The sequence below is a fragment of the Chiloscyllium plagiosum genome, chromosome 4 (assembly GCF_004010195.1).
Source record: "Chiloscyllium plagiosum isolate BGI_BamShark_2017 chromosome 4, ASM401019v2, whole genome shotgun sequence".
In the NCBI taxonomy this organism is placed as follows: Eukaryota; Metazoa; Chordata; class Chondrichthyes; order Orectolobiformes; family Hemiscylliidae; genus Chiloscyllium; species Chiloscyllium plagiosum.
The window spans coordinates 7,968,290-7,981,787 of record NC_057713.1 but is presented as its reverse complement, the minus strand read 5'-3'; the positions used below and the strand labels follow the sequence as shown (position 1 = coordinate 7,981,787).

The following is a 13,498-nucleotide window of genomic DNA, read 5'->3' as shown; positions in this document are numbered from 1 at the left end:
TGTTCGCCTATTTAAGCGGTGTCGTCACTTTTTTTTCATTTAAGTTGCATTTTAATTTGACTAATCGAGATTTTAACTGCACATCCCATTTACTACAGGCATTTTTTATCCAATTCATTGAAAATGTAACATTTTCGGCTCAGTTATTCCTTTTCCTTTTGACCTCTAGCCGGAAAACGAATTAGGATGCATATAATACAGGAAAACGAGAGGAAGCCGGGAGATGTGGATTCCACCCCCACCCCCCCCCCCACCCCTTTCTCTCTCCAGAGATCGGTCATCGTGGCATTACTGGGGTTTCTCCCGCTGGAGAGAAAGTCAAAACCTAACTGTTACAAATCTGTGGCGCATAAGTGGTCATTCAGCCGCGGGCAGATACATGCATTTCATCTGTTGTTTCAAACCTGTGTAATATCCTGTATTTAATTCTTTAACCTCAGCAAACAGTATTCTAAATCAACAGCTGGATGTAATTCAGAACACCATAACTACTTTAAACATGTTTTTTTTTCCCTGGCCGCTTAAATTGTATGTTTCTGTTAAATTCTTTGTGTCACTATCCTTTATGTCTCTATACACTTATAAAAGTACATATGAATGTGTCGATATGAATGTATGTGCATACGCATATAATTTAGACGTACTTGTTGGTGTACATTATTTGTGCACAGATGTGGATATACTTTTATATGTATATATGCACCTACACTTGCACATTAGAGTGTGCGTTGTGTATATTACCTACACATATCATCTGTATATATTATTTGTGTACTCGATAACGGTGTATTTGTTAACTTGCACACGCACGAGAGTTCCTGTGAAACTGGTCATTCTTTTGTTGAAAAATTTAGATATGCCCAAAATACGTACGCTGCCTGCGACAGGTTCTAATATTGATTTCACTCCGTGGAGTTCCATTAAATGAGGGTATCCCTGAACGGTTCTAGAAACAGTTTACCAGCACCTTCTCCAGGGCAATTCCGGATGGGCACGAAATGCTGGGCCAGTGCTACCCACGAATAAGAGAGGGGTGGGTCGGGTGATGGGGGAACAAAGCGTTGTTAACAAAGCCCTAGAAAATGCTTAAAAATGACCACTATTCAAAATGTTAATAAAATTCACTGACGACAAACAGTATGATTATTTTTAGAAATACTAATGTTGTGGTCCGAACAACATCCATGATATTCCATTATGGAGAATTTATTTACAAAGCGCTTGTCTAAATGTTTCACATCACTCTTACTAACAGATCATACATTTAAGTCAAGCAAATATAAATAGATACGTGGGTTTTATTATCTGCATCTTGAAAGTACACACGTTCGTGTATAACCAATAGTGAGGATGGAAAGACAGGCACTGTACGACTAAGCAGTTCTTCTGTAAGTAAATGCGATTTAATCAAGGCGTTTTAGATTAAGTATTTACGAATAATTGCGCACCAATTGAGTCAATGATGTTTGTCTGTTGGTGTAAAAACACCGGAGTAAAAATTAATCAAAAGCGATCATAATTCAAAAATCGGCGTGAAACGATCAAGTTAACCCAGTCAACTGAGTTTTCATGCTGTCTCAAGGCTCTTGACATGAATGAAACCTCCCTTATTCAGCCTAAAGTAATGTCCTATGTTCAAGGGTGGATGGTCATGGAAGGAAAGTTTGAGTATTTCAGAGCACACCCTGGGGACACGAGCTTCGGGCGGGGCCGAGGGGAGGGAGGGGATGGGTGTAGAATGTTAATACGAGTCAGAGCAAGGCGTTGAGGATATTCAGTGGAAACGAAGAACGTGCTTTTCAAACAATACGCCCACCCACGAACGAGTCCGGACCGCAGTTCAATGCAAGGCAGGCCGCTTTTCATTGGCTCTACAAAAGTAACTCAGAGGTCAACACATTTTGAACAGTGCGTCTTTTTCCCGTCGGAAGCCTCATTCCCTCCACCTCCTCCCAGCATCACCCACCCCACCCCGCCCCACAACATCTCCTCCCACCTCCCGCCTCGCTCTGCGCAAGACTGGTTCTTCAAGACAACCCCTGTATTTATAGCTGTCTGTAAATTTCAGAAAAGCTGGAACTAAAACTGAAAAGCAGGTTCGAGATGTGGATCAGAGCGGGACATCCACTCTATATGTCACTCCCTGACAGGTTAAATAAAAACAAAAATAAGGAATAAAACCGAAAGAACTGCGGATGCTGTAAATCAGAAACAAAACCAGAAATTTCGGGAAAAGCTCTGTGGGTCTGGCAGCATCTGTGGAGAGAAAGCAGAGTTAGATCCTTTCTGAGGAAGGGTCACTGGACCTGAAACGCTAACTGTGATTTCTCTCCACAGATGCTGCCAGACTTGCTTAGCTTTTCCAGCAACTTCTGTTTTTGTGTAATTATGTTGCATGTTTGAATTGGGTAGCATCAGTCAACAAATGGTTAACGAAATTGCGGCCCTTGTAGAACATTGTAGGCTGTGTAAATTAAACAACTTGCACCATTGTTTTGGCTCGAGATATCAGGTGATTTATAGAGAGCTCGGACACTCTGGTAGATGAAGAATCTCTTTGCTACACTTTGCTGTAGTTTTTAATCTTCAAACCAATTATGGTATCAATTCACCAAAGGCGAATGGATTTACGTTACAGCCTGAGCAAGAGGTTGCTCCTTGAAGGAAAAAAGTCGATTATTCCGCACCCGCCCCCCCCATTCAATCCTTTCAAGTTCAGTCTTCTCACTGTAATTACTGGCAACACTCGGGACCCTACTATTTATTAATTGTGGAAAAGTTGTTGAATGTTACCGGGCTGACGAAGTGTAAAAGCACAAACCCAGATGAGAAGTAAATATCTGGAGGTAGGGGACAGGAAATAGCAGTGGGATGAGTGGACTTGTGTAAAGCGGGAAGGACGCGAACAGGCGCTTCTGTGATATATGGCGGCTAAAAGCGAATGCAGAGCTAGTGCACGTTGGTCTTTTCCGTTAATTTTTTAATCCTATCTTCACTTTTATTTCAAAATGTGTTTACTCTCGACTAATAGATCTCTTGTTGTCAGTGAAATTATGTCACACTGTCAGAGCTATTCCCATTTTAGGTTGTGTCAGGGTCGGCTATGGAAGATGTTTTGTAAAGTTAACGGTACAACTAGACATCAGTCCCAGGGAAGATTAAATCACAAGCGGGTGGGGGTGGTGGGGCGGCGATGGCATCAGCAGCTGAGCGATGAACAACATGAAGTTGGTTGTAGGTGGAGGATACGGTGAGTGCTGTTTACATTGGAATAGTCCAATTGAAATTGGGAACTGTTTGTTCAGGTGTTCATCCTACGGCTTTCCAACCATCTTCTATCAGTAGCAAAACCTCCTCTACATTAACCCGTACCAGTGGAACAGAAAATTACAGTCGCCCACTTTTTTTTTTAGTTGTGTTAATCCTTTCACAATGTTAGGAGATGCCCATCGTGAAGTTTCAGTACATTTTCACCCCCCCCCCCCCCCCAGTTAATGTTCCGGAGCTCCGCAGAATTAGTCCGAGAGCTGATCGAGGGGGCGTTTAATAAGAACGCTTTGCAGTTTTCCCTCAAAAGACGTCGCGACTTCAGATACAAGTTCTTTACCAATAAGCGAGTGCAGCCCGTTTCGGTAACATTAATTCTCTGTGCAAAATAGGATGAAATTCATGAATGGCCTTGAGAAACTCGGTGGCGAAGAAAGAAAGCGGGATAAGTTTCTCGGTCTCGTTAAACGTTTTCCTTGAGATTGTTGAAAGAATTATTGTTAGTGGATTTTATTGTTTTGATTATGTATTTATCTTTCCCGGTGGGCGCTGTTTAATTTTAAAAACATTTGTCAGTGTCCATTAAGCCTAATTGGAACACAAAGTACAAATGATGACATGATAAAAAGCATTTTTATTATCATTATTCACATGCTTTCAATTTATCCCATTTGAGGATTGGACGTAGAGCAGTATAAAAACATTTTATATACACGAAGATTCTGATTGAATTGGGATATGTATAAAACAATTGAATTACATGGATTTGGCAATCGTCCGTTTTTTTAACCCATTTTTGGGGGGAGGATATTTATTTATTTTATACAAGTATTCACAGCAAATTCAAGTAACGCGGAGTGGCTTGGCTGTAGGTTCGCTCAATAATCCGCCCGGGGAGTGTGAGTTAGGCTGTGCCGTCGCAGATCGCAGTTACGTCGGAATACTTTGCCACACTGTTCGCAATTGTAGGGCTTGATGTCTGTATGGGTAAGAAGGTGAGTTTTCAGATTACTTCTTTGATTAAACGTTCTTCCGCATGTGGGACATTTGTGAGGAGATTCCTGTTCAGATTTGAAGCAAGCAAAGGATTAATTCCTTTCTTTCGTTTTGAAACGAAAATAAAATACTGTGATCTCCTTTCAGTATTTACAACGATCGTCCAAAAACCGTGGAACGATCGTATGTTTTGTATACATGGTTTAATTTGTCATCTTAAAAGTCACTGATAGTTATATAGCTGACTGTTCATTAGAAGGTTCCTCATAGAAAGACGGAGAGTGAAGTCCCGGTCCGCAGGACATTAGTGACAGACTTAATGCATATTGCAAGCCCTAGGTTTCCTTATCTTTATAAATGTGTTGCTGAGGGAATAAAACTGCTAGCTTTTCTCTCCACTCGCCATAAAACTATGCAAGACACCTCCCGCAGGACTTGTCAAACTCAATTCACGCCGAATTTGAACTCTCCGGAAACGTGCTGTGGACCTTACCTGCATGTGTAGTGTTTTGTGAACGGCTAAAGTCCTGGATTGGCAGAATCCTTTCCCACACTCCTGACACTTGAAAGGTTTCTCTTTGGAATGGATATACCTGGAAATGAACGCAGTGGCAAACTCTCAGTAAAACGCCCTGGGTTCATGTATCTTTGCTGTTGCTGCTGCAGCCACTGAATGCAGCGGTTGTTGTTGTATTTGCTGATAACCGGGAGCGAGCGGCTGCCGATGCTCCTCACCGCCCCCCTCTGGCCGGGGAGAGACGCTGCCGCAAGGCGCGGACACAGCGCCCTCCAGAGGCGGAGAGGCTCCATGCCGACAGCACTGCAGTCACCAAATACCCAACCTCACCCCAAGGTCGCCAGGGACCACAAGAAGGTTCATACCTTTCCTCCCAAATCACAGCTTCACTGCAATGGGCAGTAACTACTGTTGTACGGCAGGGGGAGTGGGAGGAGATACAATAATCTCACCCCTCTGAACAGATGCCTGAAAGTGAATTTGTGACACCATTAGTGAATTCAGACATTTCTGGTATTTCTAACCATGTCCCAGTACCTGAGTTCTTCATTGAATTATATTTCACATTAGTTTAATATCTAAACACCTGGGAGGGCGGTGCAGTGATCAATCAGATCTGTACAATTACATTGTGATTGGAGATTCGCATTTGTGGGGAAAAATCCCTCCTCGCGGCATACTGGGGTGTATTCTTCCCTAGAAAGTCCTATGTAGAAACCCTGATATCAACTTGGGGACATAATAATCACACACTAAATCGTATACCATCATTTATTCCCCCACTCCGTGAGAAAAGCAATACCAGAAACATACCGAGAAAGGATTGTTTCAGGACTCACTGGAGTTCACGTTTATTAGGGCAGTGTGTGTGTGTATGTGTTTGTGTGTGTCTATGTGTGCCTGTGTGTATGGCTGTGTGTGTCTGTGTGAGTGAGAGTGTGGCTGTGTGTCTGTGCGAGTGAGAGTGTGGCTGTGTGTGTGGCTGTGTGAGTGAGAGTGTGGCTGTGTGTGTGTGGATTTTGAGTGTCTGCACTAACCTGTGATCTCTCAAATGATCCTGCCGTCTGAACGCCTTGTGGCAGATGTCACACGTGTACGGCCTCTCGTCCGTGTGGGTCCTCTCGTGTATGAGGAGGTTGTAGGATTTTGTGAAGTGCCTGCCGCAGAACTTGCAGATGAATTCTTTTTTGGTCTTGGAGGGTAGTCTGCCCCTGGAAGGTTTCCTGTCCAGGGTGAGTTTACCAACCTCCCCGTGAGAGCCTCCGACCCCGGCGCTGAGCTTGGGAAAGTCTCCAGGCTTTGGCGGGTCCTCCTGGGTGGCTGCCAGCGCCAGGTTGGCAAAGTCAAAGCGGGGGCGCTCCTTCTGCAGCGAGGGCAGGACGTGGGTGAGGCTGCCTTGCTTGGGGTGGAAGACGTGTGCGCTGAAGGGCAGCGCTGGGAACGGGAACCTGCTGTCCATGAAGCCTTGAGCGGCAGCCATCTCAGTAAAAGTCGACCTGGCGATCCCGTGGAGGTGAGGATAGCCCAGGGTAGTCCACTGGTTCATGTGCATGGTCTGGACGGTGCTGAGGCCATACAAACCCTGCAGCTGGTCCACTGCCGATGGGAAAGTGTTTACCGCCCTCAGGAACGAATAGTTCGTCAACTGCAGCGGTGGGTGTAGGGGGATTGGAGCGGGCAAAGTCTTACTTCCCATTTCACTCGAATAGGCAACACTTCTTCTGTACAATTCCTGGGCCAAAACTAGAAAGAACCATGAGAGAGAGAGAGGGAGAGAGAGAGACAGACACACCATTTAATTATTGCACATTCATGAAACTTTTGGGGTGCTTTTCTCGACCATCATTAATGTTAGGTAAAAACAAAGGTTGCTGGAAAAGCTCAGCAGGCCCGGCAACATACGTGGAGAGAAATCAGAGTGAACGTTTCGGGTCCCTGATTTACAGCACCCGCAGATCTTTCAGTTTTTAATCATTGCTGTTACTTTTGCACAACATTTTCATGAAATCTGGGCGTAGCTGTACAGCAAGTCAATCTCTAAAAGCCCTGGAGAAAGTCGATTTGGGAGTCCGTGGGAGTAAAATTCAAATCGATGTTGGAAATGGGTTTAAGTCCGGGGAGTCGCCAATATTTTGTTTTGGTTATGTTCGATTCAGCTGACAACCCTTCTCAGAAACAAAACATCAGAACGGCCCTACCTTGGGATGGAAAAAAGTTGCATCCCTAAAACCAATTTTTTTGAAAATCTAACACCTACTACACAGTCAACGACTTCGAGATTATTTTCTTCTCTCTAAAGGTACGCAGAAAACGTTTCAAAGTGAAACAGCGCTCCGATTAACAAGACCCCCCTGTTCTATTTCTCCCTCCACAGAGGCTGCCAGATCCGCTGAGTCTTCTCAGCCATTTCCATCTCGAGTTCGGCTTCCCAGCATCCGCAGTGAAATGATTCGGTTGCTTTATTTTTAAGCCAAGAAGGAATGGAAACGACAGCAGAGCGAGGAAAGAGAGCAAAGTATTTGCACAGGATTCTGCGAGGGACCAGAGCCCGTGTAAAAAAAAACTGCCTGCCGTGGGGGAGAAATCTGAGCCCTGATCACTTTAACTTTACGAGCTGCTCTGAGCAGTTCATAAACACGCTCCCAACACAAATAAAGTCGGGACACCTCCAAAAGCAGGGAGGCAAATGTAAGTTTCTTTCCGACCACCGCCTTAGGCGAATGGTGGGGGCGGGAGGTGTTTCCTTTACTGACACCTTCCACCGTTACATAGAGAAAATATTCACCGCAAAAGTTATCTTTCACACACACACACACAGGCTTTCCACTTTCCCCAGCATGCAGTCGTCTCCTGGTTTATTTTTGTTGATGGGGTCTGTGAGAATCTGCGAGGGCAGTGTCGCGGTACCCCACCCCCGGGGAGGGAGACTCAGCTGGATTCGGGATCACGGGCTCTGCGCTGAGTTGGTTATTTTTCTTTATTCAAGGAGTAACTCATTCATCAAGATAATTGAAAGGTAAAAGGGCAGCACTTCACTGGCACCTCACACTCTTAACAACTTCACTTGTCGGCTGAAAGCCGAGTGAAACATGTTTGTTTTACTGTAGAGGGAGCGAGGGAATTTTAGCTCCAGTGTGACTTTGGAAAAAAAAGATCACAAATATTTTATACATTGTTAAAAGACGTGTTCATATCTCAGCATTTAAAGATTTTAATTGAATAGAATAGTCTGTAATCTCTGCATTTGCAGGAGAATTTAAAATCTTCATATCCCGTCAAAGTGCTGACCGTCACGGTATTTTACCTGACAACATTAGCTCTTGCGACAAATAATTCAGGTGAAGGCTGGAGCATTGTTTAGAGGATTAACTCAAAGCTGAAGAGGAATCAGCGTCTGAATTGGACGCGAGTTTCTAAACACGACACACTGATTTATTAAAATAGTGAATGTCTCTCTTTGTTTTATAGTAATTAGAAGTCGGGAGTGTTGGTCACAGAGATTTCAACCTCCCGGCAAAGCGCTGGATTAAAACAGGGGTCTGTGCTCAATAGAAAGGCCGAGCAAGTTTCTTCAGAGCACGGAAAATGCTGGCAAGATTTTGGCGAACATTATCAGGACGAATGTAGCACATCGTCACGAGTATCAATGCCTTCGGGGGGTTAGTTAACTTTTTTTCAAATCAGATTTTGTCTGATGGTCCAGATTTAGATCTACACACCTCCCTCCCCCCTCACCTTCTCAAACACAAACTCTTCATTTCAGTTTAGACTGAATTCCTTTGCACTGACCTGGAAGAAACCAGCCGATTAACTCGGGCCCTGTCAAATTGCCATTCGCAAATTTATTCCGACTTTTTTGGGGGGGAGGAGCTGTAGTGGGGAGTTTGGAATCTGCTATCAGTCCAGAGCCGTCTCTTCACCAATGGTCACGCTTATCGATTGCAAACTTCTAGCAATTTTATCGACCGTTTTAAAACATCCTATTGCCAATTGATTCCTTCAAGCTGATACAATCGGTTTGGGGAATGCTAATCCCATTGTATTTACAGAGGCCTCTCTAAATTGCGATCATCTACCGACTCAGAGACTCACCGGGCACGTCAAGTGAAATCATGTTTTTCCTTTGTGTATTCGGGGTAATTCGTCACAAAGATTCTTCATTTACAAATCAGGCAGTTTAACTGAAGTAGGTTAAATGAAGGAGGAGACTTTGGTTAAATGTTAAATTCGAAAATAGACTCCAAAATACTGGGCTTGATGAATTAAAAATAAAACACCGCCTTTGCACCTCTTTAACAACTAGCTGGTCCTGACAAATCATACCGTGTGCCCTACTTTTCCATAACACGTTACACAACAAACAGTTGCTAGTGCAATATGAGTTCTCAGGAAAGACCCTCATGTGTTCCTATCAGAAATCAGTCCTTGCTTCTTCTGTGTACGCAGCACCAAGTGGGGACAGAGCCCTGTTTTAGTTTAGCTCTCTCGGCGAAATCAGAGAAATCGCTCGTTGCCCTGTGACTTACTGAGGTGTGTGTGACGGTCAACGGGTTTGGTTCTGAGCAGTGGAGCGAAACTACAGTTTGTTCTTTTTTCAAAATAAACATTAAAAAAAACAACTGCTTCAGCCTATTCCTAGAGGAGGAATCTCTCCAACCCACACCCCAGAATTCTTAATCCGAATTGCCTGGAGCTAACAGTATCGCTCATTCCCTTAAACCTCCACAACGCGAAGCTCCTCACCCTCTGCAGTTTGAACTGACTATCAAGAGCGTTTCAAATTTCATAAGACACTGTCTGAACGCCAGCAAACCCCATCCCCGCCACTCCCAATAACAAAAAAATGGCAATTTGGGTCAGGCATGATTTTACACATTGCACATGGCAACCCCATGGTGGGGGTGGGGTGGGGTGGGGGTTCGGTGGTGGAGGAGACTAAGTGGGTGAGAAGTTTGGTGCAACTACAGAGTCACTTTATTCATAGGCCTGAACAAACGTGCTCCAAAGTTATCTAAAGTTACGCAGCCTGTGACCGAGTTAGGTGTGACACACTGAATAAGTTCCCCATGTTACCAGCAAGGTGATGCGAATTGTTTTCTCACTTTCTGGTGTGTGTGGGTGTGTGGGTGTTTGTTACTTTCCCTTGGGTTGGTGAAGTGGTGGCCCAGAAACCCACTTGTGTCGGGCTCCTATCGCCAGTCTCAGCAGTCTGGTCACTAACCAGAAACCACGCTCGGCGCTGCCTTAGTTTGTTGTCTGTAGTAAATCCAGGTCGGGCTGTTCAACACAACCTCTAACGTTAGCCTCGTAATTATACGGGCTAGGCAAATTGCTTCGCAGTTTAATCCCCATAATTTTGACAAATCGCCCATCATCACCGATTCCCCGAACTGTGCGCTTGCACCAACTAAATCGGGAAATGACACCGAGCCGTACTTCCCGGTTACAAGATTAAATGTTTTCAGTTTCTGAAAGAGAGTTCAGACGAGAATACATTGCAAGACAACTTCAGTCAACTTTTTTTTTTCGCTCTCCCTTTTCTGTGGGAAATATTGCAATGTAATGCAATCCTGAAACCAGCTGGGAAACAGCGAGGCAGATGCATTGAAGAGTTCCAGGGAAGTCCCGGTTGCTACTCTCCACTCCTCGGAGGTTAGTGTGGGACTTCTGAGTCCCCTTTTATACTCGAGAGCAGTCCCAAAATGTGATTTAGCTTCTTCCTGCATATCCTACAGTGAATAACCCGGATACGTCAATGCAGCCCTTGGAGACACTCCATCAAATCTATTAATTTTATTTTTAAATCTGTAAAATCATTTCAAATCTTAAACCTAACTAGGCGCGACTGACGTACAATTTACTCTGTCAGTAGCCATCCAGGCAATACACACTCATATAGACCAGGTGCCTCTTTTAATGTCACACAGTCACTTTGTATCTGTATTTACAAGGGAACCGGGAGTTCAATTGCACAGTAGACCAGAAGGGCAGTTTTAAAAAAAAGCTAATGGGTTAAGAATTTGAAGAATACTTTCTCCAGTCAGCTTACGGTCATAATTAGTTAATTATCTTTAAACAAGCTACAATTAATGTCACAATTTTAGAACTGCAAGATTAAAGAAGCTAACGTATATGCGCGTCCCCTTGGACATTTGAACATACAATGGTCTCCACATTGAGGAGCGTTCACTGGGATAAGAAGGAATCCCTAAATAAATTATTAAAGATGCAAAATATTTGGTATTTCGAATTACGATGGCTCGCATCGGTTCGAAAATCATTCTGGCGGAAAAGGGATGATTTTTTCTTAGAGAGCGGCTTTTCTCAACTCTATTGGAAAATGAGCACAAACTGCTCACTTAATTATTCTTCTAATTGTGCTACTCTTGCCAGATTGCCTGAGTGAATCAAGTTGAGGCGGGGAGGGGGTGGGGAGCTACAAGAGAAGGAAAGAGGTTGAGGTTGAGGACGGATGGGGCAAGGGGATGGTGATTTGCCCAGTTCCTGGCCTTTTGCAGTGTCAACGTGTGAGGTCACAACTGTGTAACTTCACCAAATAGCCCTCCCTATCCCTGGAATCCCAGCACCCGAAGGGAGAGACTCAGCAGCCCCCGGGCAAAGTCACTGGGGAATTTAACTCCATCCTATTGACAGGGGACAGGGGCTGTGGGGTACGGAGTGTGTGTGCGTGTTTATGTGTGTGTGTGTGTGGGGGTGGGGGGTGGGGGGGAAGGTGGAAGTGTTGGAAGAGTTAACCATGTCCTTTTTTAAAACAAAAAAAAATTGGAACTAGACAGTGAAAGTCAATAATTGTGACGAGGCTTTTTTTTCGCTAGTTCCCGTGTTCTAATTAAGGTTCTTGGAGTTGGTACCGTTCACATAGTGTAAGGGGCAACCAGTACTGTAAATTGTACAGAGCACTGAACACTTTCAGCTCATGGTCAGTGGTGATTTCTGAGAGTCCAGCTATTGTTGAGTTGTCAAATGAATTGCTTTGGGAATATTTCAAGAATATTTCAAGAGGTAGAAGAGCTCTCCAAACTTGAGGGAGATGTGTGTGTGTGTGTGGGGGGGGGGGGGGGGGGCATGCCATTAATGATAATCGTGGCCTAGATTGGTCAGCACAAGTTGTCTGCCCCACTCTGAAGTGTGTTTGAAATTGGGTTCGTTCTCATACCGCAACACACATTTGTAAAGATCCCATTAACTTCGAACTGGGAACCGCAATTCAATGTCTCTGTATTAAGGACTATGCAACAAAATACTACTTTCGCGGTCCCTGTTGTTCGTAGCAACATTTTTCTCCCTTTGAGACACCGACTGTCTCTCTCTGTCTTCACCTCCCCCCCTCCCCCCCCCCACCCCACCCCCCAAAACACACACACACAGGCACACTACGCTATCCACAGCTTGAGCCGCTCTGGGATGATCTCGGCGTTAACTTCATGTTTGGGTTCCGGTCCTTAACCACACTCCTTGGCTTCAATGAAAAGAGGCAAAGGCCGAAGCGTCAACACCAATCTCGGATTTCAATATGCACGGTGCTTACACACAGACACACACACACACGGACACGCACACATACACACATATACACACACACACACACACATAGACACACAGACAGACACACACACATACAGTGACGCACACATAGACATACACAGTGACACACAAACAACCAAACACACACATAACCAAACACGCACACACACACACACAAAGAGAATAGAGATCGAACACAAATTATTAGCTGCTGGAATTGTGCAAATAAATATAGATGTTCAATTTCGGTTAAAAATACTCCCTGAAAACGCCATTGCAAACACTAGAGAATCTGATTTGTCGCAAAAGGAGTTTGCCTTGAGATTCCTAATCCCCATCAGAATTGCAAATTCCTGCTTATTTGCACTGATGCGATATTTCAGGCACACTCACCCACCCACCCACACTCACCCACCCACCCACACACACACACACCCACACACACACCCACACACACACACAAATCCTTACCCGGTGTTTCACAGCTGATCCCCAAAGTTTCCAACGGTCTCGGCGCCGGGTGAATACCAGGAGAGGTCGTGTTTATGTATGTGCAGGAGTTTCTTTTTTAACCTGTATGGTAGTTAATCCACAGAGTCAAGGGCGCGACATCCAAAGCCGGGCTGGTTAGAAGTTCTGCAGTTTGTCCCTGCGAGGCGACTGCATGCTCCCGCCTTGTCCAGCAGCAGCTGCGGGAGGGTGTGTGCGTGTGTAAAAAAAAAATCCCGGTCTTTGCGGGAAATCTGTTCGGGACTGACTGCTGCTGCTCTGTGCTCCGAATTCCCTCTGAACTCACTCTCCAACTTCCATCAAATTTCACTGCAGCGCAGCGCCTGCGCACAGCCAGGGAGGCTGATTAACTCCAGCAGTGGTTCCTGCCATTGCCTCAGTCTCAGTAATGTGTTTACTTTCTGTTTGGATGACAACACGTCCTTAAAGGCGCGGCTTTCTTTAAAAAAAAACATGATTTGTCCAGGGGTCAATACTGGGGAGAGGGGGAGGGAGAGTGTTGGGGGCGATGGGTAAATGTGGACACTCCGTGCCCAAATTAAAAGTAACCTCTTATTAATAAAAGGAAAGGGGGAGGAGGCAGAGTGTGAAAGAGGGGATTGGTGACTCTGACGGGATTAAATCTGGATTGGGCATCGCAATTTCTGTATGGATAAAGTCAGG

At 44.8% G+C, this 13,498-nt stretch overlaps 1 protein-coding gene across 3 annotated transcripts; it reads right to left on the bottom strand.

Annotated features, from left to right (window-relative positions):
* Nucleotides 1–3,881: 3,881 nt before the first annotated feature.
* osr2 (odd-skipped related transciption factor 2) lies at nt 3,882–13,148 on the bottom strand. Of its 3 annotated transcripts, none has more exons than XM_043687665.1 (4): nt 12,797–13,148; nt 5,818–6,523; nt 4,757–4,856; nt 3,882–4,328 (listed from the first exon to the last, which is right to left on the bottom strand). In XM_043687665.1, the coding sequence occupies exons 2-4, from the start codon at nt 6,474–6,476 to the stop codon at nt 4,146–4,148; spliced, it is 942 nt and encodes a 313-aa protein (XP_043543600.1). In that variant the 5' UTR covers nt 6,477–6,523; nt 12,797–13,148; the 3' UTR covers nt 3,882–4,145. The 3 variants fall into 3 exon arrangements, with proteins under 3 accessions (XP_043543600.1, XP_043543601.1, XP_043543599.1); XM_043687666.1 differs by lacking the exon at nt 12,797–13,148 and adding an exon at nt 8,873–9,323 and having other exon boundaries at nt 3,882–4,246; XM_043687664.1 differs by lacking the exon at nt 12,797–13,148 and adding an exon at nt 8,873–9,315.
* Nucleotides 13,149–13,498: the final 350 nt, after the last annotated feature.

Excerpts from the sequence above, each read along its gene's own strand:
- osr2 (XM_043687664.1), bottom strand. The coding sequence starts at position 8,894 with ATGATTTCACTTGACGTGCCCG. Across the intron at positions 4,857-5,817 it reads GATCATTTGAGAGATCACAG|GTATATCCATTCCAAAGAGA; the intron begins GTTAGTGCAGAC and ends GTTCATTTCCAG. Across the intron at positions 4,329-4,756 it reads ACAAAACACTACACATGCAG|GAATCTCCTCACAAATGTCC; the intron begins GTAAGGTCCACA and ends AAATCTGAACAG.